Raw genomic sequence first — 26803 nt, 5'->3', positions numbered from 1 at the left:
ATATCTCCTGAGGTACTCTACAAAAACCTAATGAGTTACTGATATTGGTGTAGGATAGATAGGCCTTGAAATTAAGTGATGTAAAGCCAGATGCCAAACCTGGCAGCATGATTCCACTTTTGTGAGGTGGGCAGGACAGACAAATCTAGAGACAAATCAGTTCCGCTGCTGTCAGAGGCTGGGTAAAGGGAGAAAGGGAAGTTTCCTCTTAGAACAATGAATTGTAATGATGGCATAATATTGGGAATGTACTTAGTACCTGTGGAAGTTTATTTTTTTCCAAGATAAAAAAACCTGAATCATGTAAACTTGGGCATTTATATATACTCAATGGGAATATTTGAAGAATCAAATCGGTCATGATTGTACTTGAGATGAAAAGGAGCTTTATTAATAGAAATTATAAGCATACATCCATTTATATTTGTATCTCATATTTACTACAATAAATTCTGTCAATCTTAAAAATAAGTAAAACCTAGCCTTCCCTTAGATTTCTGAAAATCATATTTTGTTCCCTGAGAGTTGTAAAAAGGAAGCTGGACTCCAGTAATATCATTTGCCTGATAGCTTGGTCTTAATCCTCCTCTTTCCATAAGAGGTGGTCCATGGCCGCCTCCAGGTCCTTCCTGTACAGCTTTTACAAGAGGATAAATACATTTATTTGCTGATTCAGATTCAAATTTAATCACTTCTCTGGCATAATCCTGAAAATCCTTCTCTTTTTCAGCCATAAGAGCATTGGTACATCTGTAGTAATTGAGTTCTTCTTCTTTTGCTTGTTTTGCATTAAACTTACGTTTAGCCTATTTCGGAAAGAAAGAAAATACAATGTAAAAGAAAAATTGGAACTGGAGGCTTGGCTCAAGTGGTAGAACACTAGCCTTCAGCAATAAAGCTGAGAGCCCAAGGCCCTGAGTTCAAGCCCCAGTACTGGCAAAAAAAAATAATAAATAGATTCACACACACACACACACACAATGGGCTACTGCTTTTTTCTTTTTTTTTTTTCTTTTTAAGGGAAGCCATATTAAGGATTGAACCCAGGGCCTTCCTTGTACATGCTCAGTAAATGCTCTACCAATAAGATACGCTCTAAACATGAAATGCCACGTTTGACTTCTTTTTTTTGTCAGTTGTGGGGCTTGAACTCTGGGCCAGGGTGCCAAGGCAGCACTCTACCACTTGAACCACAGTGCCACTTCCGGCTTTTTCTCTTTATGTGGTGCTAAGGAAGCGAACCCAGGGCCTCATGCATGCGAGGTAAGCACTCTACCACTGAGCCACCTTCCCAGCCCCATATTATGATTTTCCAAAAAAAAAAAGTGTTGCTTGGATAGAATTAACATAGGATTCCGCAATTCTATTCCGTCTTTTAGAATTGAAAGGACATATATGTGGATTCCTACATTTAGAGAAGTACTATTCAATAGCCACAAGGGAGAAACCCCTCAGATCTGTGGGCAGCAATATGGACAAAAAAACATGGTCCATTCATACAATATATTTACTGCCACATGCATGAACTCAGTATGCTAAATGAAATTAGCCACACCCTAAAGGATAAATACAGTATGATTTTACTTAAATGAGGCCCCTAGAATAATAAAACTCATAGAGACAGAAGGTAGATAGGGGCATAGAGATATACACTGAAAAATGGTAAATATGGGGCTGGAGGTGGAACTCAGAGCAAGGTGCTTGCTTAGCATGGGCAAGGCCATAGGGTCAAGCACTGCAAGAAAGAAAAAGGCTAGGAAACATAAACATTTCTGGGTTCCATCCCTAGCACACATATGCACACGTGTGCAAACACACACACACCCTGCACACACACACATGTTAAAATGTTTGCTTTTATGCTATATTTCAAATATAAAAAGCTTAACTAAAATCCCTCAAATAACTGATGACAAATTTAAATGGACTCTTCACAAAAGGAGTCACACAAACAGCTAAGAAGAACATGAGAAGCTGTTCATGATCCTCAGTCATTAGGGAAATGTAAACTGAAGCCATGAGATAACTACAGTCGAACAGTGGACTCAAGATAAACATTTCTGTAAAGGAACAACCTAACATGAACTTCAGTGCAGATGATGCAAAGGCAAACCTCACAGGTATGAGGTAGTCTACTGTGGTAACCATAGCAACCATTCCTAACAAAGGAAACTGGCAAACAGGAAACTAGCATGAAAACTGCATTACATATTTATCACTAAAATGTGTATTTAGAAAGTAATTACCATTCGTTGAATATGGTCATCTTGAAGATCTTGGAGTTTTTTACTAGCTTTGTTTTTTTTCTCTTTTTCCTGCTCCAAATAAATCTCATCTGCTTTTTTGACAGCCTCCAAGTACTCTTTGAATTCTATTTTTCGTTGTCTTTCTTCTTCCTCTTTGTTTTTCATCTAGACAATGAAAATTTTTTTAATTAAAATTAATTTTAGCAGCCAGTTCTAATTAAAACCAGAACAGAGTTAGAATCCTCCAAGTAGAAAGTTAGCCAGGAGTGAAGCAGGGGCAGAGAAATATGTGCATCTGTGTTGATATGGCAGGTTTACTTTTGTTTCATTTTTTTCCCTGAATATTAGGAAATGCCTAATGAAGACACCAGTAAAACAGAACAATTCCTTTTAGATAAAATACAGCTAGGTATTATGGGGCATGCCTGTAATTTCTGCACTAGGGAGGCTGGTGCTGGAGGATCTTAGTTTGAGACCAGCCTGGATTACATAGCCAGTTTAGAGGGGATGATGGAGGAGGAAAAAGAAGAAATGGAAGAAGAAAATGAGTGAGGGGCAAAAAGAAAGGAAAGGATGGATGGAAGGGGATGGGGAGAGTGGTGAGGAATGAGGGAAGGAAAAAAGAAGGGAGGAAAAAAGGCGGGGAAAAGAAGGAAGAAGGGAGGGAAGAGGGAGAAAATATAGGCACAAAAGATCTTAAGGAACTATAGGTGAAATATTGCTAGCATTTATCAATGTATAATTTAAATGTTATGACAGTCAATTTACAGGATTGATCTAACATTGCAACTGAATAATTTTTTGTATATATTTTATTGTAAAAATACTGTACAGAGGGGTAAGGTAATGAGTATATTTCCTATCAAGTGTTACCTCCTCCTTCGTTTTTCCCCTATATAACTGAATAATTTTTATGTGGTTTGTTAAAAACATTTAAATTGAATATACATTAAATAAACAATCTTTACACTTAAGCTGGTTCTGAAAAAGATGCTACTCTGCATCTACAAATATCAGTAGCTGACTGTCATCAGATTCTACTTGGAAGTCACCAATGGTTTCAAGAATATAGGAAGAGAATCTATACAATTTTTCTATCTCTGCTAGTTTTGGGTCAGAGAGCCAGAGGGGGTGCATGCCATGCTGGAAAAGTCTTAGTTGAATTGTTTACCACAGTGTCTCTATATTCTGCAATTGCTTTTATTTCTGCTTCAGTTTTTTCCTTCTTTTCCTTTTCTCTTTTTTCCAACTCAGTCTCAGCTTCTACACTATCTCTAGCAAAAATCAGCTCTTCATTCTCAAGTTTCTCTTTCATTAGTTCACTCAGGAAGTTATTTATTCTTTTTCTCCGCTCTTCCATTAGCCTAGAACAAAAAGAACAGATTTGTAATGGAGCCAAGGGAACTTCATTATGAAGGCTGAGATATTTTGCAATCTATAAAACTAAAAAGATGCATTACTCTCTTTACACATTGTTTCAAGTGAATATTAATTTGTCACATATTTTACAGTTATTTTTAGTGGCTAAGATAAGGAATTTATAATAAAAAAGTAATATTTCTAAAAATTAAAAGTCATGTATATGGTTGTATTGTATTTATATGTATGTATATGTGTATAGAAAAAAGTTGTTGCCAGGTGCCAGTGGCTCACGACTACTCAGAAGGCTGAGATCTGAGGATCACAGTTCAAAGCCAGCTTGGGAAGGACTGACTCTTACCTCTAATTAGCCAGCAAAAGGCTAGAAGTAGAGCTGTAGCTTCAGTGGTAGAGCTCCAGCCTTGAGTGAAAAAGGGACAGCACCCAGGCCCTGAGTTCAAGCCTAGTACCAGCGCACACACACACACACACACACACACACACACAATTAAAATTCTCCATATTGGAGACTATTTTAAAATACTTTATTAGGGCTGGGAAGTTGGATTAGTGGTAGAGTGCTTGCCTAGCATGCATGAAGCCCTGGGTTCCATTTCTCAGTACCACATAAACAGAAAAAGCTGGAAGTGGCGCTGTGGCTTAAGTAGGAGAGTGCTAGTCATGAGCAAAAAAAGAAGCTGAGGGACAGTGCTCAGGCCCTGAGTTCAAACCCCAGGACTGGCAAAAAATAAAATAAAATACTTTATTAGACTACCTACTTGTTCTGACACTGAAGGCTTATGCAATAAATGACCTTTCTTTAATTAAACCTAAGAAAACAGTTATCAAAATAATGAATAAATTCATCCTCCCACTATCATATTTAGAATTTGTTGACTTGATGTGTTTTTACAACCTTCTCCCTTTCACTATTAGATTCCCAGATTCTCTCTCTAGTCAAGGGCCAAATATGTATATAGCACATAACTATATATATATGCATATATACTTATATATATATATGCATATATATATAGTGCCACTCCTAGGGCTTGAACTCAGGGCCTAAGTGCTATCCTGGAGCTTTTTTTCCCCTTAAGGCTAGCATTCTACCAGTTAAGTAATAGCTCCACTTCCAGCTTTTTTTAAAAAAAATAGTTTGTTGGAGATAACAATCTCACGGACTTTCCTGCCCAAACCGGCTTCAAAGCTAATGTCAACCTTTGAGTAGTAAGGATTGATTACAGGCATGAGCCACCAGTACCTGGCTAATAAATATATTTTGTTAAAGGAATAGGGAAAGGAAACTGGTTAATTAGTGTGACAATTCACTAATTTATTGATTGAGCAAAGTGTGCAAGAAATGATGAAAAGAATTAGTGCATAGCCAAAGTCTAAAGTACAGAAAAAAGACATTTATGCAGTAACTATCTAAAGCAAAGGATGATACATGTCATGAGAATTCTAGAAAGTGATATGGACAGAGGAGGAGAAAAGGAATATTGTAGAAAAGGAGGACATCCAAATCCTTGTACAGTTGTAAAGGTATACTGTATACCAGGCACTACTCCAGGTGCTAAGAACATAACAGTAAACAAAAGCATTAAAACAAAAGTAAACTCTCTTCTCTTATTTTTTTATTATTGCTGGGAGAGAGGGATATAAACAAAACAGTTAAAAGGCAGATGCCAGTGTCTCACACCTGTAATCTAACTACTTGGAAGGCTGAGATTCGGAGGATTAAGGTTTGAGACCAGTTGGCAGAAAGGTTCCCAAGACCACCTTCTCAACCCATAGCTGGATGCAGTGGTGCATTCCTGTCTTCCCAGCTATGTGGCAGCTAAGATCAAGAGGATTGTTTTTCCAAGCCACCCTGGGCAGAAATGTCCACCAGTCTCCAGCTCAGTCAGTGGAAGAAGGTGGATGTGGTGGCATGTATCTGTCACCAAACTACAACAGGAAACTTAACACAGGTAGATTGCTGCCAGGTGTGTACCTGAGCAGGAAGTAAGACACTATCTCAAAAATAATGAGTGTAGGGCTGGGAAAGTGGCTCAGTGGTAGAGCGCTTGCTCTTTTTCTCTCCCCTCTCCTTTCTCTCCCTCTCTTTTTCCTTTCTCCTCTCCTTTGTCTCTCTCCCTCCTGTCTCACCTCTCCCTCCCTCCCTCTATTTCTGTGTGTCTCTCTCTGTCCCTTTCTTCAACTGCCATGAGTGAAGGCTTCCTCTACCCTGTAGCCCACCATGATGTGCTGAAGTTTTGCCACAGATCCAAAGGCAACATAGACTGAAACCTCCAAAACCATGAGCCAGCCAAATAGCTCAGGTATTTCTTACAATTATGGAAATGAAGCAAAGCATGCAATTTTATGTTGTCTTACTTCCTCTTTTGTCTTTGATCTACAGAGTGTAATTTTTATTTTTTGTCAGTCATGGGGCCTAAACTCTGGGCCTTGGCGCTGTCTACTAAGCCACAGCGCCATTTCCAGCTTTTTCTGCTTATGTGGTGCTGAGGAATCAAACCCAGGGCCTCATGCATACAAGGCAAGCACTCTACCACTGAGCCACCTTCCCAATCCCAGAGTGTAATTTTAAATAAAGGGATTAGGAAAATCCTCAAGGAGAAGGTAATATTTAAGTAAAGATCTGGAAGAGGTAGTAAAGCAAATTATATGTACTCTGGAGGTGTCTGTTACCCACAGAGTGTACAGGAAGAGTGCAGAGTTGGTTAGAACAGGTGAAGAGAAGAGTACAATAGGAGATGAGGTCTGGAAAATGAAGGTGGGCTGCGCTAGGCATCCGGAGTGCATGGAGTGTGTGGGGCATTGTAAAGACCGAGGGAGAAACGAAGCTACAAGAGGATTTTGCACAGGGAAGATGCATGATCTACACAGAAATACCTGGACTACAATCTGCCTTCCTCCCTTGTCTCTCCACCCATCCCACACTGCACATTATGTAAAGAAATAACTTTCAAGTCTCATTTTATGAGACACTTGTTTATCAAATCTTAATCAATCCTTCTATTGATAAAACACCAGTGAATGCTCTCCTCTCGCTGAAATTCTCTTCCTTAAGGTTTCTTTGGTTTTCTGCCAATCTTTAGAAGCTATTCTCTTGTGTTCTTTCTCCATTTGACCTTTACATATGGAGTTCCCTAGGGACTAGGCCACCTTCATTTCCTAGCTGTCACCCTAAGTGAACTCACCTGTATCCACAGGTGGCACTACCACTTACATTCTAATGGCTCACAGAGCCTTTTCCAGCTCATCTTTCCCTTAGAAGACCAATATATTTAACTATCCATCCAAGAGAGTCCTTCGATAGCCAAAGGATAGTTTCTTCGTCGTTGGGTTTTTTTGTTTTGTTTTTTTGGTCGGTCGTGGGGCCCAACTCGGTCTGGGCATTGTCCCAAAGCTCTTCAGCTCAAGGCTAGTGCTCTACCACTTGGGCCACAGTGCCACTTCCAGCTTTTTCTGCTGATGTGATGCTGAGGAATCGAACCTAGGGCCTCAATCATGCAAGGCACTCTACCACTGAGCCACCTTCCCAGCCCCTAAAGGATAGTATAACTCTTTTCATGTCCTAAATCAAAACCATCATGTCACCAAATGCCTAGTCATATAAACAGTGGTACTTCCATTCTTAAAGTCCACACTTCCTTAACTTTTGACTTCCTGTGAAATAATTTTAGACAGTCCTTCATTAACTATACATGTTATTTTAAAATTCTACCTGTGCGTTTCAGCTTCTTTGTCTCGTCGCATTTGTATAAGGCGCTTTTTTGCTATGATCATTTTTCTAATCTTTTCATCTTCCTCTTCCTGCTGCTGTTGTTCTACAGCTTTAATGATATTTTTATCATTCATATGTTCCTTGAAGAAATAAATACATATTATCTTCTCCAAAAAAATACTTTGCATATCAATATCTATCAAAACCTTCAAATAGTCTTAGCTTCTAATGTAGCCATTTCTTTGCAGGAAATATGTCCCAAATGAGTAGAACTGTGAATAAAGGTACCAAATACATACATACATACATATACATACATACATATGTTGGTCGTGGGGCCTGAACTCTGGGCCTGAGCGCTATCCCTCAGCTCTTCAGCTCAAGGCTAGCCTGCTAACACTTGAGCCACAGTGCCACTTCCAGCTTTTTCTGCTTATATGGTGCTGAGGAGTCAAACCCAGAGCCTCATGCATGCAAGGCAAGCACTCTACCACTGAGCCACAATCTCTAAATGTTCAATAATAGAAAAATGGTAAAAAATAAACCATAATCTCAGTGACATGAGGGAGAGAGTAAAATATAAAATACTACATAGTATATTCCAATTTCATATCTTGGGCCACAAGGCAAGTTTGAGACTACAGAGTAAGACCTTGTCTCAAAAAAAAAAATAAACTAAAATCATTTATTTTTGTCCATCATGGGACTTGAACTCACAGCCTGGGCACTTTTCCCTGAGCTCAAGGTTAGTACTCTACCATTTTGAGCCACAGTACTACTTCTGGTTTTCTTATGGTTAGAGATAAGACTCTCGGGCTGGGAAGGTGGCTCAGTGGTAGAGCGCTTGCCTTGCATGCCTGAGGCCCTGGGTTCAATTCCTCAGCACCACATAAGCAAAAAGAAAAAAGCCGGAAGTGGCGCTGTGGCTCAAGTGGTAGAGCACTAGCCTTGAGCTGAAGAGCTGAGGGACAGCGCCCAGGCCCAGAGTTCAGGCCCCACGACCGGACCCAAAAAAAAAAAAAGACTCTCAAGGACTTTCCTGCCTGGACTGGCTTTGAACCATGATCCTCAGATCTCAGCCTCCTGAGTAGCTAGGATTACAGGCATGAACCACTGGCACCCAGCTAAAATAAAAATGTTTTATAGTCTCAAAGAAGTCATACCATACTACTTGACTTTGCAAATAAAATATTTATAAAACTATAATAACGATTTACATAAAATTGTGGCATTTAGTTAGGGAGTGGAAGATGAGAAGAAGAATATGAAAGAAAGCATTAAATCCTCAACTACCAGGACAACAAGGCAGAAACCTCTCTCCAAACCACATAAAGCAATATGAGTATCTTTTAGATCCTTCTACACATTTTAAGACCTAAATGTAGAATATTTAGAATATAATTTTTCAAGCCAGGCACCTGTTCACACCTGTAATGCTAGCTACTCAGGAGGCTCAGATCTGAGAATCCAGTTCAAAGCCAGCCTGGGCAGAAGTCTGTGAGATTCTTAGTTCCAGTTAATCAGCAAAAAACTGAAAGTACAGATGTGACTCAAGAGGTAGAGTGCTAACCTTGAGCCAAAAGCTACATGAGAGCATGAGGCCCTGAGTTCAAGCCTCTGTACCTTTAACTTGAAAATGGTTGTCTGCAGGAAGCAAAATGGACAGTACAAGAAACTGCAACTTTTCCTTTGAGCCTTTAGGTGTTTGGTGTTTTAATTCTATGCATGTACTATTTTAGAATTTAAAAAAAAAATTAAAAGAATATATAAAATTTGTGAAATAAGCTAGGCAAGGGTGGCTCCCTCCTGTATTCTTAGCTACTCAGGAGGTTGAGATCCAGAAGATCAAGGTTGGAAGCCAGCCAGCCAGAAAAGTTAACTAGACTCCATCTCCAACAGAACTAAAATAAAGTCAAGCCGGAAGCATGGCTCAGCCTAGCAAGCATGAAACTAAGTTCTAGCCCGAGTACCACACACACACAAAAAAAGATGTGATACAAACTCTCATTTGAAAAAGAAATTTCATTCTTTTTCTGTGCATGAGAGCACATAAAATCATAGCAACTGCCGGGCATCAGTGGCTCATGCCTGTAATTCTAGCTTCTCAGGAGGCTGAGATTTGAGGATCACAGTTCAAAACCATCCCAGACAGGAAAGTCTGTGAGATTTTTATCTCCAATAAACCACTCAGAAAAACGAAAGTGGCATTATGGCTCAAGTTGCAGAGCTGAAGAGCTCAGGGACAGCTGGGCACACGTCTGTAATTCTAGCTACTCAGGAGGCTGAGATCTGAGGATCACAGTTCAAAACCATCCCAGACAGGAAAGTCCGTGAGACTCTTATCTCCAATAAAACCACTAGGAAACCAGAAGTGGTGCTGTGGCTCAAGTGGTAGAGTGCTTGCCTTGAGCTGAAGAGTGCAGGGACAGTGCCCAAGCCCAGAGTTCAAGCCCCACTACTAACCAAAAAAAAAAAAAAAAAAGAGCTCAGAGACAGTGCCCAGACCCAGAGTTCAAGCCCCACGACTGACACACACACACAAAATAAATCATAGCAAATACACATTCTCTTAAAAGTATATATTCTGTTAGCAACACAACTTAATAGCAGCTGTTTTCTCTTACATTATTATTATTTAATATAATAAAAATTAGGTATTTGACTCTGGAGTTGTGTGTGTGTGTGTGTGTGTGTGTGTGCATGTGTGTGTGTGTGTGTGTGTGTATGCACACACAGTCCTGGGGCTTGAACTCAGGACCTGAGAATTACCCATGAGCATTTTTTTTGTCCAAGGCTAGTTAGTGTTCTGCTACTTTAGCCACAGCTCCATTTGTAGCATTTTTGGTGCTTAAATAAGACTCCTAACTGGGCTTGCTTTGAACTATGATCTTCAGCTCTCAGCCTCCTGAGTAGCTAGGATTACAGAGGTGAGCCACTGGTATAGGACTTGTATAATTTTTGAGCTTTTGTATTTTCAACTTACCAAAAATAGTCTCCTGGTTTCATCTATCTCTTCTTTTCTCTTGATTGCTTTTTTTTTAATTTCTATTTCATACAGTAAATTCTGTCGCTTCATTTCCTCGGCATCTTTTTCTTCACATTTTCTCCTTTCTTCTTCTTCATCTTTCCGTTCCTTCATTCTAAAGCAAAAACAAGTATAACTTGGAGCAAAACAGTGAATTAGATTCTTATCTTGGATGGAGGAAGCTTAAGAAAGAATCTGTGAATGTCTTTAGGGAAAAAGAAGAGACATCAAGTAGCAGCTACTAAAACAAATCAAAACAACCCAGAGTTGCCAATATATTCTTCAAAAGTCCTCACCAAAATGAGATTTACACCAGATTCAAGTGTTCCTTCTCTTTAGAAAGGACTAGTTAACTGGTAAAGGGGGAAAGTTCCTAACCTCTAGTGCTTCTCAACGTTGGTATTATATAATGATGCCACAGGTATTTAAACAGTGATTTGTTATAAAGCACTGAGTCTCTACTTGGGCTCTTGTGTTAACTAAATACAGGAGAAAAACTTGGTATCCCTGTTTCCATTTTTCTCTGTCTTTGTCTAAGTCATTCTCTTTACAGTCATTATGCAATCACCTGGGGATCCAGGAGGACATATTAGTTGATGATCTTTATGACAAGGAATCAACAATAGCCCTAAGGAACATCAGAGTATTGTAGAACGCCCCCCCCCCCCCCATAGAACAATTGTCTAAAATGATGAGACTGCCCTCTGGAGCGGAAGGAATCTCAGATTGCTCCCATCAAATGATGAACGCAGTAACCTCTAGAGAATTACAACTGACAATGACCAACCAGGCCACAGCTATCACTGGGACTGAGGGACCGCTACCCTCAGTTCTTTGTTTACTTAAACCTGAAGCTCATGCCTGTATCTTGAAGATGGCTGAAGTATTTACTTTGCCTCTTCCTGAGTCTGCCCATACCATGTAATAAATTTATTTTCTCTGCCATTCACCACTGGACCTGAGATGTGGAGCCCAAAAAAAACTGGGTCTGAGGCATACAGTTCTAGTCTCAGTGCTATGTAAGCTATGAACTTAGGCCCTCAAGAGATGGGTCTTGATGGAAAAAGGAGCAAAAGTCCCCTTACTCAAATGGCCACCTGAGTTGTCATTCTCGCTGCCGTTGGCTAGCTATTAATGCCATCTGAGCCACTAGTGACCAAATGCTTGTTGTCCCTGTGGGATCTGTGTGGGGTTTTTTTTGGGGGGGGGGTCCAGTTGTGGGGTCTGAACTCTGGGCCTGGGCGCTGTCCCTCAGCTCTTCAGCTCAAGGCTAGCGCTCTACCACTTGAGCCACAGAGCTACTTCCGGCTTTTTTCTTTTTGCTTATGTGGTGCTGAGGAATAGAACCCAGGGCCTCATGCATGCAAGGCAAGCGCTCCACCACTGAGCCACATTCCCAGCCCCCTGTGTGGGTTTTTGGGAGACATCCCCTCACCCCAGGGAGGTCCTCACTGTGGAGCTTAATAATCTCTAACACCACCTCTTCAACTTACTTCCTGAGCTCCCCATCCATCACTGCCAGGAGCTCCTGGTCTGCAGTTAAAACAGACTCTGGATCCCAGGAACCCCCTCAGATAGCAGCCAGCCCTATGCCCAAGATAAAAATGAAGTGGACTGTAATGTTTCTGGTTTAGACACCTTAGTGGAAAGGGATGCAATTGGATAATCCACTGTATGGATGGGACTCAATAATTCTCCAGTAGCCATGTTAAGATACCTAGAGATAGGGCATGGAGATATCCTATATGTAAGGTGGCTTTTAAGTCTGTAAAAGGGATACAAATCACACCTTCCACATCATCTTATCCAAGGGTAAATGATGTAAAACTATCCTATGGGGCTTTTTTCCTTCTTTTGGGAAGCTGATGGGATTAAAAGGCTATAATTAGTAAGTTGTTTTTTTGGTTTTTTTTTAAGCAGGGTCTATAAGCCTCTTCCTAGAAGAGCAACTGAACCATCTATAGAGGAATAAGAGCTATGGCAAAAGGTACTCTCCAACATTTTTTTCCAACCTGAATAAGATTCTTTGTCATAGATCCCTCTGTGTGGTAGTTGTGGTGTCAGTATAAATCTTATTTATTTCCTCTGGAACTCACACTGGTCAAAGTGTTATAGTGGAATGGGCTGTGTGGGTCTGGAACCTAGAGATTATTTAGGAGGTTTGAAAAATCTCACTTTCATCCAGGCATAGTGGCTCATGCTTGTAATCCTAGCTACTAAGAATGCTGAGATCTGAGGATCAAGGTGGGAAGCCAGCCCAGGCAATAAAGTCCATGAAACTCTTATTTTCAGTTAACTAGCAAAAAGCTGTAAGTAGAGCTGGAGTTCAAGTGGTAGAATGCTAGACTTGAGCAAAACAGCTAAGGAACAGTGCTCAGTTCCTGATTTCAAGTCCCATTATGAGACACACACACACACACACACACACACACACACACACACACAATCTCATTTTCAGGCAAAGGACCAGAAGTTGTGCAGTGTGTTCAGTAATTGATTGCTAAGTACAGTAAGTTAGTGATTACAAATACTATCAGCCAGGTGCTGGTGGCTCATGCCTGTAATCCAAGCTACTCAAGAGGCTGAGATCTGGTGATTGCAAGGAAGGAAAGTCTGTGAGACTCTTCTCTCCAATTAACCATCCAAAAACCATAAGTGGAGCTGTGGCTCAAAGCAGTAGAGTACTAGACAAGCACAAAAGCTCAAGGAGAGCTCAGGCCCTGAGTTCAAGCCCCACAATGGAGAAAAAAAAAAAAAAGAATCCCACTATCACAGTCACTGTCAGTCACTCCCCTGACAGTCAGGAACTGGAGAGTGGCTTGGGTGGGCAGTTCTCAAGAGGCTGCCCTCAAGGTAGCATGGTGCTGTCCTGTGAAGGCTTTACTAAGGCTGGGTAATCCACTTTCACAACCTACTGGCAGAGTTGAGTTCTTTACCACAACAAAGCTGCTCAGCAGAGTCCAGTCTGGATCAGCCAACCAACAGATGCAGGAGAAAAACACACTGACAGCTAACTGCCATTATGTTGTGGTTGTTTGTTATACCATTATTACAGCAATAGTAACCACCACATAATCTGTGGGTGGGGAAGTAAAAGTGTTTGGTTGCGTGACTGAGTCTGCCTGGCCCCCTGCCTCCATCTCTGAGTTCTGAGATTATAGGATTCTACCACCACATCCAGCTCTAACAGTGAGTTCTAACATTTTCTTTGTATTTGTGTGTGTGTACCAGTCCTGGGGGTTGAACTCAGGACCTGAGTGTTGTCTCTGAGTTTCTTCGCTCAGTGATATCACTCTACCATTTGAGCCACAGCTCCATTTCCAACTTTTTTGGTGGTTAATTGGAGATGAGTCCCATAAACTTTCTTGCCCAGGCTGGCTTTGAACCGTGATCCTCAGTTCCCAGTCTCCTGAATAACTAGGATTACAGGTATGATCCACCAGCTTCTGGCCTCTTCTTTATGTTTTTCTACTAAGTATTTTAGCATGGTGCTTGTGTAATCAGCACTATATCAATAACGAGAAAAAGAAGATATAGAAAGGGTGATTTCTATATACATACTGTTTTAGGTGATCTTTGGCAAGAGCTATTCTTTCTCTACGTTGTTTCTCTACTTTTTCTTGCTCTTCTTTAAAAGCTTTTTCAACATTGAGTTTCAATTGTTCCTCCCATTTTTTATCTGATTTTATGTTGCTCTTTTGGAATTCAATCTGGGCTGCACGTTCAGTTACAACTCTACTGAGAAGCAGTCCTGACTATAAAAAAAAATGCAATGAAGTGTAAATATGAAATGTAGTGTAAATCTTCATAGCTATAATTAATTATGCATGTAAAACAAATAAAAAGGAAAGTACATGAAAGTTTTTCATTCTTTCTGTCTGATACAACTGAGTTTGCTTTGCTTTTTCAATGGCCTTTTTCCTTTCTCCTTGTTTGTATATTTCTTCGTCCAGATCAATGATTTGTCTTTCTGCCTCAATTTCTTCATCACGCTTCTTTTTGGCTTTAAGTTTCTGTTCCCTCATTCCCTGTAAAAAGACAAAAGCATTTTGTTTCTGAAGATCAAACCCAGGGCTTTGTGCACTCTAAGTAAGCACTCTACCATTGAGGTATATCCCCAATCCAAAAGCACTAGTTTTTGTGTGCCAGTCTAGGAGCTTGGGTGCTATTTGGTTTAGCTATTTTGTACCACTGGAGAAACACCTTCCCTTCTGGCTTTATGCTGGTTAGTTGGAGATAAGAATCTACTGCCTAGGCTGTCTTTGAACCATGATCCTTGTATCTCAGCCTCCTGATTATAGCCTCCAGGATTACAGTCTTGATTCACCAGCACCTGGCTCAAAAGCACTCTTTCATTTTCTAATTTAATTTTACCAAAATTGAATAATATGATCATTTGAACTTCCGTTATTGATTTTTGTCATTTTTTTGTGTAATTGATTAAACAAAGAGGTTACATTTTGTGTGTGTGTGTGTGTGTGTGTGTGTGTTGGTATTAGGCTTGGGCACACTGTCCCTAAGTTTTATTGCTCAAAGCTGGCATTAACACTTGAGCCTCAGCTCCACTTCTAGCTTTTTAATGGTTAACTGAACCACAGTCTTCAGATCTCAGCCTCCTGAGTAGTTAGGATTGAAGGTGTGAGCCATTGGCACCCAGGCAAAGTTACTTCTTGTTTTGTTTGTTTGTTTGTTTGTCAGTCATGGGGCTTGCACTCTGGGCCTGGGCGCTGTTTCTGAACTCTTCAGTTCAAGGCCAGCACGCTACCACTTGAGCCACAGTGCCACTTCTGGTTTCTGGTGGTTTATTGGAGATAAGAGTCTCATGGAGGCCAGGCGCTGGTGGCTCACGCCTGTAATCCTAGCTATTCAGGAGGCTGAGATCTGAGGATCGCGGTTCAAAGCCAGCCCAGGCAAGAAAGACCGTGAGACTCCTATCTCCAATAAACCACCAGAAAACCGGAAGTGGCGCTGTAGCTCAAGCAGTAGAGCACTCGCCTTGAGCTGAAAAGCTGAGGGACAGCGCCCAGGCCCAGAGTTCAAGCCCCACAACCGACAAAAAAAAAATTAAAAAAAAATAAAAAAATAAGAGTCTCATGGATTTTCCTGCTGGGGCTGGATTTGAACCACGATCCTCTGATCTCAGCCTTCTGATTAGCTAGGATTACAGGCATGAGCCACTGGCGCCCCACTAAGGTTATATATTTGAATTAACTTTTTTCTTTCTTTTTTTTTTTTTTTGCCAGTCCTGGGGTTTGAACTCAGGGCCTGGGCACTATCCTTGAGCTTCTTTTGCTCAAGGCTAGCACTCTACCATTTGGACCACAGTGCCACTTCTGGTCTTTTTTGTTTATGTGGTACTAAGGAATTGAACCCAGGTTTCATGCATGCTAGGCAAGCATTAAGTTTTTTTTTTTTTTTTTTGGCAGGTCGTGGGGCCTGAACTCTGGGCCTGGGCGCTGTCCCTCAGCTCTTCAGTTCAAAGCTAGTGCTCTACCACCTGAGCCACGGTGCCTCTTTTGGCTTTTTCTGTTGCTGAGGAATCCAACCCAGAGCTTCATGCATGCAAGGCAAGTACTCTACCACTGAGCCACCTTCCCAGCCCTGAGTTAACTTTTCATAGGATCAGCACGCTTTCCCTGTACTACTCTGCTTGAGTTAACTTTTTAATTGAATTATTTAGGGAGGTAGCATATCTACATAATCAAAATGCAAATGCAGACTGATGCCCAGTGGCTCATACCTGTAATCCTAGATACTCAGGAAGTTGAGATCTGAGGATCATGGTTCAATGCCAGCCCAGGCAGGAAAATCCGTGAGACTCTTTTTTGTTTGTTTGTTTTTGGGTCCGGTTGTGGGGCCTGAACTCTGGGCCTGGGCACTGTCCTTCAGCAATTCAGCTCAAGGCTAGCGCTCTACCACTTGAGCCACAGCGCCACTTCCGGTTTTTTTCTTTTTGCTTATGTGGTACTGAGGAATCGAACCCAGGGCCTCAAGCATGCAAGGCAAGCGCTCTACCACTGAGCCACCTTCCCAGCCCATCCGTGAGACTCTTATCTCCAATTAACCACTAGAATACAAGAAGTGGTACTATGGCTCAAGTGGTAGAGTGCTGACCTTGAGCTAAAGAACTGAGGGACAGCACCTAGGCCCATAGTTCAAGACCCACAACCGACAAAACAAACACACACAAACACATCATAGAAGTACAAAGTGAGTTTTTCTCTAGTTTTAACTTTCATCTGTAATCTCTTCTCATTATAAGATAATTACTATTACTAGTTTCTATATTCCCATATAGTTACATAACTACAGAGAGGAACTTTATACCCAACTACATACCCAACTTACTGCTTTTGTTCACTTAACCAACACCAGCATATTTTATGTTTCTCTACACCCTGAGGATTTTATTCAATGAGTCATGTCATATGAAGTCTTTCTTTACCTTTGTTTGTGATATCTTTGTCTTATTTACACTGACATCCTGAAGAGATGATTTATGTTAAAATATGATTAATGTTAAAATTTTCCTGTTTAAACTTAGGTCTTTAAACTTGCTAATATTCATTTTTTAAATTTCTATACCATTGGGATGTAATTTAATCCTTTTCATATGTCAGTTATCTCAGACTCAGTTATCAGATTTCCATCTTCTCCCTTCTGATTGTGGTACCTTTTCTATCATATGCCAGGTTCGCATAGGTAACACGTGTTTGTTCTAGGTTGTCTCTTCTTTAGGGTAGTGCCGCTGTGAAATGCAATATGTAGTCTGGGCTGATCTCAAATTAATGATCCTCCTGATTCTGCCATCCAAGTGCTGGAATTTCAGGCATGTGCCATCAAACCCAGCTAGGTTGTCTTATTTTAATGAATTACCGTGTCTGTTATATTTCATCAGTACTTGGCCTGTGTCACAGTTTTTACTACTCTGTATTTGTGTGTGTGTGTGCTATACTGGGGCTTGAACACATGGCCTCTTGCTTTTTTCCACTAAAGTTGATGCTTAGTTGCTCTTGTTTTTTTTTTTTGGGGGGGGAGGGGGTCCGGTTGTGGGGCCTGAACTCTGGGCCTGGGCGCTGTCCCTCAGCTCTTCAGCTCAAGGCTAGCACGCTACTACTTGAGCCACAGCGCCACTTCCGGCTTTTTTCTTTCTGCTTATGTGGTGCTGAGGAGTCGAACCCAGGGCCTCAGGCATGCAAGGGAGGCGCTCTACCACTGAGCCACCTTCCCAGCCCCTGCTCTTGGTTTTTATAGTAAGTCTTTCCACTGGTAAGATGGATCTTCATTGATCTTTTTAAATACTGTAAAAGTAGATTCTATTTAATATGTTATTTCAATGTAAAAGCAAAATAGAAGGTATATGGCATTTCTCATCTCTTTATATACTAGAGGAAGTTTTTTTTTTGCTTTTGTTTTTGTCAGTCATTGGGCTTGAACTCAAGACCTGGATGCTGTCCCTGAGCTCTTTTGCTCAAGGCTTGCACTCTACTTCTTTAAGCCAGAGCTCTACTTTTGTTTAATGGTGGTTAATTGGAGATAAAAGTTTCACAGACTTTCCTGCCCAGACTGGCTTTGAACCATGATCCTCAGATCTCAGCCTCCTGAGTAGCTAGGATTATAGGCATGAGCCACCAGCGCCTGGCTAGAGGGGTTTTGAAAAAAATTATTATAAAAATTATAATTCTATAATTTAAAAATGCATACATTACTATGTAACTTGTGGGTAGGAATAGAAGAGGGAAACTGAGAGAAAGCAAAGGAAGGAGTAGAGTTGTTAAAAAAAATGTCCTCAGGGCTGGGAAGGTGGCTCAGTGGTAGAGCGCTTGCTTTGCATGCCTGAGGCCCTGGGTTCGACTCCTCAGCACCACATAAACAAAAAGAAAAAAGCCACCACATAAGCAAAAAGAAAAAAGCCAGAGTGGCGCTGTGGCTCAAGTGGTAGAGTGCTAGCCTTGAGCTGAAAAGCTGAGGGACAGTGCCCAGGCCCAGAGTTCAGGCCCCATGACCAGACACTCCCCCCCCTGCCCCCCGTGGCTCACGCCTGTAATTCTAGCTACTCAGAAGGCTGAGATCTGAGGATCACGGTTCAAAGCCAGCCCAGGCAGAAAAGTCCATGAGACTCTTATCTCCAATAAACCACTCAGAAAATGAAAGTGGTTCTGTGGCTCAAGTAGTAGAGCACTGGCTTTGAGCTGAATTGCTGAGAGATAGCACCCAGGCCTAGAGGTCAAGCCCCACAACCAACCAAAAGAAGACAAAAACCATAAAAAAAGAAAAATCTGTTCTTCAAAAGACAAGGTAACAACTCTGTACATCTTCATAAAAACAATAAAAAAACTTAAAGACAAGATAAGAAAATGAAAACTTAGGGGCTGGGAAGGTGGCTCAGTGGTAGAGCGCTTGCCTTGCATGCATGATGCCCTGGGTTTGATTCCTCAGCACCACATAAGCAGAAAAAAGCCAGAAGTGGTGCTGTGGCTCAAGTGGTAGAGTGCTAGCCTTGAGCTGAAGAGCTGAAGGACAGCACCCAGGCCCAGAGTTCAGGCCCCATGATTGGCAAAAAAAAAAAAAAAAAAAAATCAGAAAATGAAAATTTAAGAAGCATACTAAGAGAAATTTCTCTTCTTTTTAATTTTTATTTTTTATTGTTATTATAAAGGTGATGTACAGAGGGATTAGTTACATAAGTCAGGTAATGAGTACATTTCTTTTTGGACAATGTCACCCCTTCCCTTGCTCTCTCCCAGTTTTCCCCCTCCCCTTCTCTCCCCACCTACAAGTTGCATAGCTCAGGTTCACCGTAGTGTCTAGTGAGTGAGAAATTATTTCTAATAAAATGTTTGTTTTGTGTGTTTTGGTTTGGTGTTGGTTTTGGGTCTTTCTATCGTGTTCAGGATGACCTCAACCTCTCTATGCAGTCCTTGAACTCAAGATCCAGCTGCAGCCGGGCGCTGGTGGCTCACGCCTGTAATCCTAGCTACTCAGGAGGCTGAGATCTGAGGATCGCGGTTCAAAGCCAGCCCGGGCAGGAGAGACCATGAGACTCCTATCTCCAATAAACCACCACAAAACCGGAAGTGGCGCTGTAGCTCAAGTGGTAGAGCACTCGCCTTGAGCTGAAGAGCTGAGGGACAGCACCCAGGCCCAGAGTTCAAGCCCCACGACCGACAAAAAAAAAAAAAAAAGATCCAGCTGCCTCGAGCTTTCCTCAGGGCTAGGATTACAGGTATACACAAGTATGACCAGCTTCAAGAGGTATTTTTTAAATTCCCTATACTCAATAATAATAAAATATGGATATAAGTAAAAGATTTGAATATGTACTTTCTCAAAGTAGATATCCAGGGTGAAAATAAGTTTATTAATAGATGGTCAACAACATTTGTAACTAGAGAAAATTAAATTAAAACTATAATGGGATACTTCACATCTATTAGAATGTTCATAATTAAAAAGATTGATCATACTAACTGTCGGGAAGAACGTAAAAGAAACAAAACACTCATATACTACTGGTGGGAATGCAGAATTGCAATGGCTTTGGAAAACAGTTACAACAATCATGTGGTTCAGCCATTCTACACCAGGAGGATATTTACCCAAGAGAAATGGAAGCGTATGTTCACATATAGACCTTTACATGAGTAAAGATCAATAGCAAAAACATGGAAACAATTCAAAAGTAAACTGTGAAACCAGCAACAAGAGATCAGATAACTTGTAGAATACCATACCAGAAGATACTACTCAGCAATAAAAATAAGAGAATAACTGCTGGTGGCTTATACCTGCAATTCTAGTGACTCAGGAGGCTGAGATCTGAGGATCACAGTCCAAACCCAGCCTGGGCAGGAAAGTTCATGAGACTCTTATCTCCAATAAACTACTCAGAAAAAGTCAGAAGTGGTGGTGTGGCTCAAGTTGGTATAGTACTAGACTTGAGTAGAGGCTCAGAAACAGCACCCAGACCCTGAGTTCAAGCCCCAGGACCAGCAAAAAGAAAAAAAAAAGTGAACAACAAATATATTCAACATGAATGAATCTTACACTGTTCTTAGTAAAACCTATAATATAATAAAATATTGATCAGTGATGACCTAGGATTGAAGAAACTCTAGGGTGATAAATGTTCATTATCTTAATTATAATGATGATTTCTGAAACGTATACAACTGTCAAATTGCTAAAAGTCACACTTTAAATATGTTGTTTATTGTTATTGTTATTACTTATACCCAAATGAAGATACTGAAAATGTGTTTCAGTGCATTTTATGACCATTTAAGCATAAAAATATAAAAGATATGTAAGGGAATATTAAAATACAAGAGTAGGTCTTCAGTGTATGTATAGCCCTGGAAGATTAATACTTACTGCATATGTGTTAGTCCAGTGTTTTACTACATTTTGAGATTGCAAATGCATATCTTTCTTCGCCTTTCTTTCTGCACGAAGAGCTGCTGCTTTTCTTGTCAAACCGTCAAGGCTATCCTGAATTCTTTTCCATTCATTGTGAGGAAGTATGGTCACTTGCTGAAGATCTACCTTGCTAGGTAAAAGAGGTGGGTAGGAAATTCCATCTTCTCCAGAATTCCTTATTTCTAATAAAATTTAAAACATCAGGTTATTAAAAAAGTGCAAATGATTTTCTTCAGAAATTTATATATTAGCACGATATCTAGAATTGCTTTGAGTATATAATTTGTGTGTGTGTGTGTGTGTGCGTGCACTTGCACGTGTGCATGCTGGACCTGGGGGTTGAACTGAAGTGTGGGCACTGTCCCTAGCACTCTACCAGTTGAGCCACAGCTCTACTTTTGGCTTTTTGGTGGTTAATTTGAGATAAGAATCTCACAGACTTTCCTGCCCACGCTGGCTTTGACTATTCGTCTTCAGGTCTCAGACACCTGAATAGCTAGGATTACAGGAGGAAGCAGCCACCAGCTCTCAGCTTAATTTATTCTTATTGTCTTAAAAACAGTTTATATTGAGTGGAAAAATAAGGCTTTGAAGTCAGAGAACCTAGACTCAAGTCTTTGCTTGGCCATTTCCTTCCTATGTAAATTTGGGCAGTCATTCAACTTCTTAGAACCTTGATACCCACACTTTTTTTTTTTTCCTGGATACTGGGGTTTGAACTCAGAGCCTAGTATTTTCACTTGGCATTTTTGCTCAAAACTGGCACCCTAGCATTTTAGCCACACCTCCACTTCCAACTTTTTTCTGGTTAGTTGAAGATAAGAGTCTCACGAATTTTTAAAAATTATTAGTAGTTTATAGTTATTGTACAGAGGGGTTACAATTACACCAGTCAGGTAATGAGTACATTTCTTTTTGTACAGCGTCTTCTGTTTCCTCATTCTCTCTTAGTCCCTCCCTCCCGTCTCCACCCGTGGGTTGTATAGCTCTTCTTCATCAGTGTCCAGCGAGCTCCATTGCTGCACTTTTCACCCTTTTTCCCTTGAGTTCTGTGCCCTCTCTCCAACCCTTCCAAAAATGTACTCTTAAGCACACCATTTATAAGGTAAAGATGACAGAATCATTAAAAACTAAAAAAAGAAGTCTCTTGTTTCCATATCTTGGAGTTTGTTTCAGTATGTATATTATTTTTATATAAATATGAAGAGGCACTTAGGCATGTGCCTTTCTCAGGGACTTTTCTTCCCAGGCTGGTTTCAAACCTCTTTCCTTAGATCTCAGCTTCCTGAGTGGCTAGGATTACAGGTGTAAGCTACCAGTACTCACCTGGAACCCTCATCTTTAAAGATGATAGCAATAACTATCCCCAATAGGTCATTATAAATAATTTTCAAAGTTAATGATGTGGCAATTCATAAATGAATAACCTTGAGAATATCCATTTGGAGATATTCTTTAGCCATTGTGATATATTCCTATTCTTTTATCAATTGATATTCTTAATTACTAACAAACTCAGTCTCACTTGTTTAAGCATGAAAGGAATTCATTATGGAATATTAGGCATCCTGTGGAATATCCCGGAAAACCAGATTCATCCTTGGAAGCTGTACATACAAAACACCATACAAGCTACATCATGAGGTCCTAGTGGAGGCTGCCCACCGGATATCACCACTGATGTCAATAAAATTAGTACACTATTGCTGCCATTCTCTCCAGAAAATGGAGTCAATATGATGTTTGCTTCTTTATACTGTTGTTTGCAGAATACAAATCTAGCATATGTCAAAATAATGGATGAGTCTTAGTTGTATGTTTGCAGTCTAGTTACAAGGGATGCTGGGTAAATTAATTCTGCCTCCTACCTTAAGGAGGTGGTAGGGTTTAGAAGATACAAAATTTGGGCTGGGAAGGTGGCTCAGTGGTAGAGCACTTGCCTTGCATGCATGAGGCCCTGGGTTTGATTCCTCAGCACCACATAAGCAGAAAAAAACAGCCAGAAGTGGCACTGTGGCTCAAGTGGTAGAGCACCTAGCCTTGAGGTGAAGAGCTGAGGGACAGTGCCCAGGCCCAGAGTTCAGGCCTACGATCAGACCCAAAACAAACAAACAAAAAAAGATACAAAATTTATTGAAACCAAAAAAGAGATTTGACTATTGATGGGTGGGCCAAATATAACAAAGGTACAGTGATACAATGGATAACGTTAGAGACACTGGACTTTTTCCTGAGCAGCCTGCATATTAACTATGTGATTTAACCTTTATGAATCTGTTTCTTTCATTGTAAAATGATATTATTGGCAGTACCAGTTTTACAAGGTTGGTGTGATGGGCTGGGAATGTGGCTTAGTGGTAGAGTACTCCCCTAGTATGTATGAAGCCTTGGGTTTGATTCCTCAGTACCCCATAAACAGAAAAAGCCAGATGTGGCACTATGGCTCAAGTGGTAGTGCATTAGACTTGAACAAAAGAAGCTCAGGGACAGTACCTAGGCCCTGAGTTCAAGCCCCAGGACTAGCAAACAAAAAAGCCCAAGGTTGGTATGGTAATTAAAGCAATACACATAAACAATTAAGCATAGTACCTGGTACCCAGCATGCTCTCAACAAATATTTGCTATTAATACTTTCATCATTTAGTTTTGAGAAGAACAGAAGCAGAGACAAGAAATGTCAAGGCTTTACAATAAGAGAAAGAGGGCTGGGAAGGTGGCTTAGTGGTAAAGCGCTTGCCTTGCATGCTTGAGGCTCTGGGTTCGACTCCTCAGCACCCATAAGCAAAAAAAAGAAAAAAGGCCGGGCGCTGGTGGCTCACGCCTGTAATCCTAGCTACTCAGGAGGCTGAGATCTGAGGATCGTGGTTCAAAGCCAGCCCGGGCAGGAGAGACCGTGAGACTCCGATCTCCAATAAACCACCAGAAAACCGGAAGTGGCTCTGTAGCTCAAGTGGTAGAGCGCTCGCCTTGAGCTGAAGAGCTGAGGGACAGCGCCCAGGCCCAGAGTTCAAGCCCCACGACTGACGACCAAAAAAAAAAGAAAAAAGAAAAAAGCCAGAAGTGGCGCTGTGGCTCAAGTGGTAGAGTGCTAGCCTTGAGCTGAAGAGCTGAGGGACAGCGCCCAGGCTCAGAGATCAGGCCCACAACTGGATCCAAAATAAAACAAACATTCAATAAGAGAAAGAGTACTGAAAGAAAAGCTTTTAGGATTGGTTAATCATCTTAGGGTTTAAATTAAGATTGATGGGAATGAGAAGTGGTTGCTAAGCTGAAATGAACTTAGAACAACAGACACCATCGTGCCCACTTGCCTACTTCCCAAGCCTCTATATGTAGAATAAAGCCAATCAAAACTGAAAAGCAGAGACTGGGAATGTGGCTTGGTGGTAGAGTGCTTGCTTAGTATGCATGAGCTCCTGGGTTTGATTGCTTGGTACCACATAAACAACAAATCAATAAAATCAAATAAAAAACACTGAAAAGCAGAAGAGTGCTCTGCAAGTGTTGCCTATATTCCTTCATCTTTACTGTGAATTAGTCACTTGCAACCAAAAAGACCTGAGCAAAATACATGCTTGTAGCATTTGAGCCATAGCACCACTTCTGGATTTTTCTGTGTATCAAACCCCACAGCTTCATGCATGCTAAGCAAGCACTCTACCACTCATATTCCCAGACCGTGTGTTACTTTTAAACAGAGGATAATCAAACAGAAATGTCTTAAGTTAAAACATCTGTCTTTTAATTAATATAGTCTTGGGCATATTAACATTTTTCTCTGACTTGTATTCTTATTTTTTTCTTCTTTCTTTCTTAGTAGTACTGGGAACTAAACTTGGATTGCATGTTTATTAGACAAGTGTTCTTCAACTTAAGCCTTATCTCCCCCTCTTCTGTGTTGGTTACTTTCTTTTTTTGGGGGGTGGGGTCCGGTCGTGGGGTCTGAACTCTGGGCCTGGGTGCTGTCCCTCAGCTCTTCAGCTCAAGGCTAGCGCTCTTCCACTTGAGCCACAGTGCCACTTCTGACTTTTTTCTTTTTTGCTTATGTGGTGCTGAGGAATCGAACCCAGGGCCTCAGGCATGCAAAGCAAGCACTCTACCACTGAGCCACCTTCCCAGCCCTGTTGGTTACTTTCTACTTTGAAAATAAACAGTTTTGTCTGCCACTGGTGGCTCATGTCTATAAACCTTGCTTATTCAGGAGATCTGAATAGCTGAGATCTGACTATTCAAAGCCAGCCCAGGCAGAAAAGTCCCCAGGAGACTCTTATCTCCAATTAACCACTCAAAAACAAACAAACAAAAATGAGTAGAGCAATGGCTCAAAATGGCAGAGTACTAGTCTTGCACAAAAGAACTCAGGGGCAGCACCCAGGCCTTGAGTTCAAACTCCACAACTGACAAAAAAAATAAAATAACCAGTTTTATGCCTAGACTAGCCTGGGCTTCAAGCATCCTACATGTGCTTCTCCACATAACTGGGATGACAGAAGCATGCCATTATGCCAAGCCATTGTGCTTTCCCAGTAGCTAATATAACAGCCATTGGTTGATATGAAGCCTTATAATTTTTTTCCCCCAGATTGGCCTCCAATCTCTGTCTCCCAAGGAGCTAGAATTACAGGTTTGAACCACCATGCCTGGCTTTTAAAATATATTTTAAATTGACATAGCAATTGAACATATTTATGGGGCACAGTTGTTTTTTTGTTGTTTTTTTCTTGGTCATGGGGCTTGAACTCTGGGCCTGGGTGCTGTCCCTGAGTTCTTCCAACTCAAGGTTAGTGCTCTGCTACTTAAGCCATAGCACCACTTCCGGTTTTCTGGTGATTAACTGCATATGAGTCTCATGGACTTTCATGCTAGGCTGGCTTTGAACCAGGATCCTCAGATCTCAGCCTTCTGAGTAGCTAGAATTACAGGCATGAGCCACCAGCACCCGGCTGCTGTATATTTTGAGGATCAGAGGAGACTTAGTGGATAATGTTGCTTAACAATATGCTTTTTTTTTTTTTTAAGTAGCCAGGCCAAACCTCTGTGTTAATATGGCCATACCCTCTAGAACAGATTTAACTATATGAGTACTGAGAGTGTTCTTTTTGTTGTTGTCTTTTTGTTCTTTTTGTTGTTGTTCATTTCTTGGTTGTTTTTTTTTTTAAACGTTCTCATTCTTTATCTGGTCTTCCACAAGCTGGCCACAAGTCAGTGGATCAAACACTAAGACTGGAATGTGTGCGCTCAGAAGCAGTAGACAGTGGAGAACGTTACCTTGACTTTAGAGTGGATAGAATTGAGTCATTCCCTTTAGAGACATTACTAAGGCTGGCAGATTTGCAGCAGACTCAAGTCATTGGCATTTCCGAAAGATATCCCAATCAATTCGGTAATTAACAAAACTTAGGTCCCCGTCCCCACGCCTCCGGGATCTCTGGAAACGGTAACTGGCTGAGGATCTACAGCTGGTCGGTCAGGGTTAGTCTACTTTTTTTCTTTTCTTTCTTTTTTGTGGAGTCCCTCCCCCCCCCCCCCCCCCCCAGGAGCTTGAACTCAGGGTCCCTGAGCCTTTTCGTTTAAGGCTAGCGCCACTTCCAGCTTACAGGTGGTTAATCGGAGATGAGTCTCACGGACTTTCCTGCCCAGGTTGGCTTAGAACCCAGATCCTCAGATCTCAGCCTCCCGAGTAGCCAGGATTACAGACGTGAGCCCCCGGCGCCGGGTTTCCATAACCTTCTCCCGGCTCTCTCGCTTGTCCCTTTCTGTCCGCCACCATGCATCTCACGGCAAGAGGGTCTAACCTCCCCAAACTCCAACGGCGTTACGGCGGATGCTTCAAACTCAGGCTGGGTCCGCTTACCAAGCACCTTCCTGGCTTGTCCGGAGCGCCTTCCGAACCGCACCAGCATCTTGCTCCCCAAACATCAGATTTGGATACCAGACTATCGCCCAGCGGAGTCCAGCCGCCTGAAAGTTTCTCGGAACATTCGGTTGCTTAGCAACGCCGCCGGACGTGACGTGAGCCGT

The 26803-nt window shown here is 41.3% G+C and overlaps 1 protein-coding gene across 1 annotated transcript; it reads right to left on the bottom strand.

The window, feature by feature from the left end:
• Window positions 1-372: 372 nt before the first annotated feature.
• Window positions 373-26766, bottom strand: Ccdc173 (coiled-coil domain containing 173). Its single transcript, XM_042694133.1, has 9 exons — window positions 26637-26766; window positions 20738-20964; window positions 14218-14391; window positions 13925-14118; window positions 10322-10478; window positions 7339-7478; window positions 3418-3610; window positions 2247-2411; window positions 373-806 (listed from the first exon to the last, which is right to left on the bottom strand). The coding sequence occupies exons 1-9, from the start codon at window positions 26683-26685 to the stop codon at window positions 462-464; spliced, it is 1644 nt and encodes a 547-aa protein (XP_042550067.1). The 5' UTR covers window positions 26686-26766; the 3' UTR covers window positions 373-461.
• Window positions 26767-26803: the final 37 nt, after the last annotated feature.

The sequence above is a fragment of the Dipodomys spectabilis genome, unplaced genomic scaffold, assembly GCF_019054845.1.
Source record: "Dipodomys spectabilis isolate Male_0828 unplaced genomic scaffold, ASM1905484v1 ptg000174l, whole genome shotgun sequence".
NCBI lineage: Eukaryota > Metazoa > Chordata > Mammalia > Rodentia > Heteromyidae > Dipodomys > Dipodomys spectabilis.
Note: the sequence above shows the minus strand (reverse complement) of the source record. Positions and strands in the feature narration are given on the sequence as shown.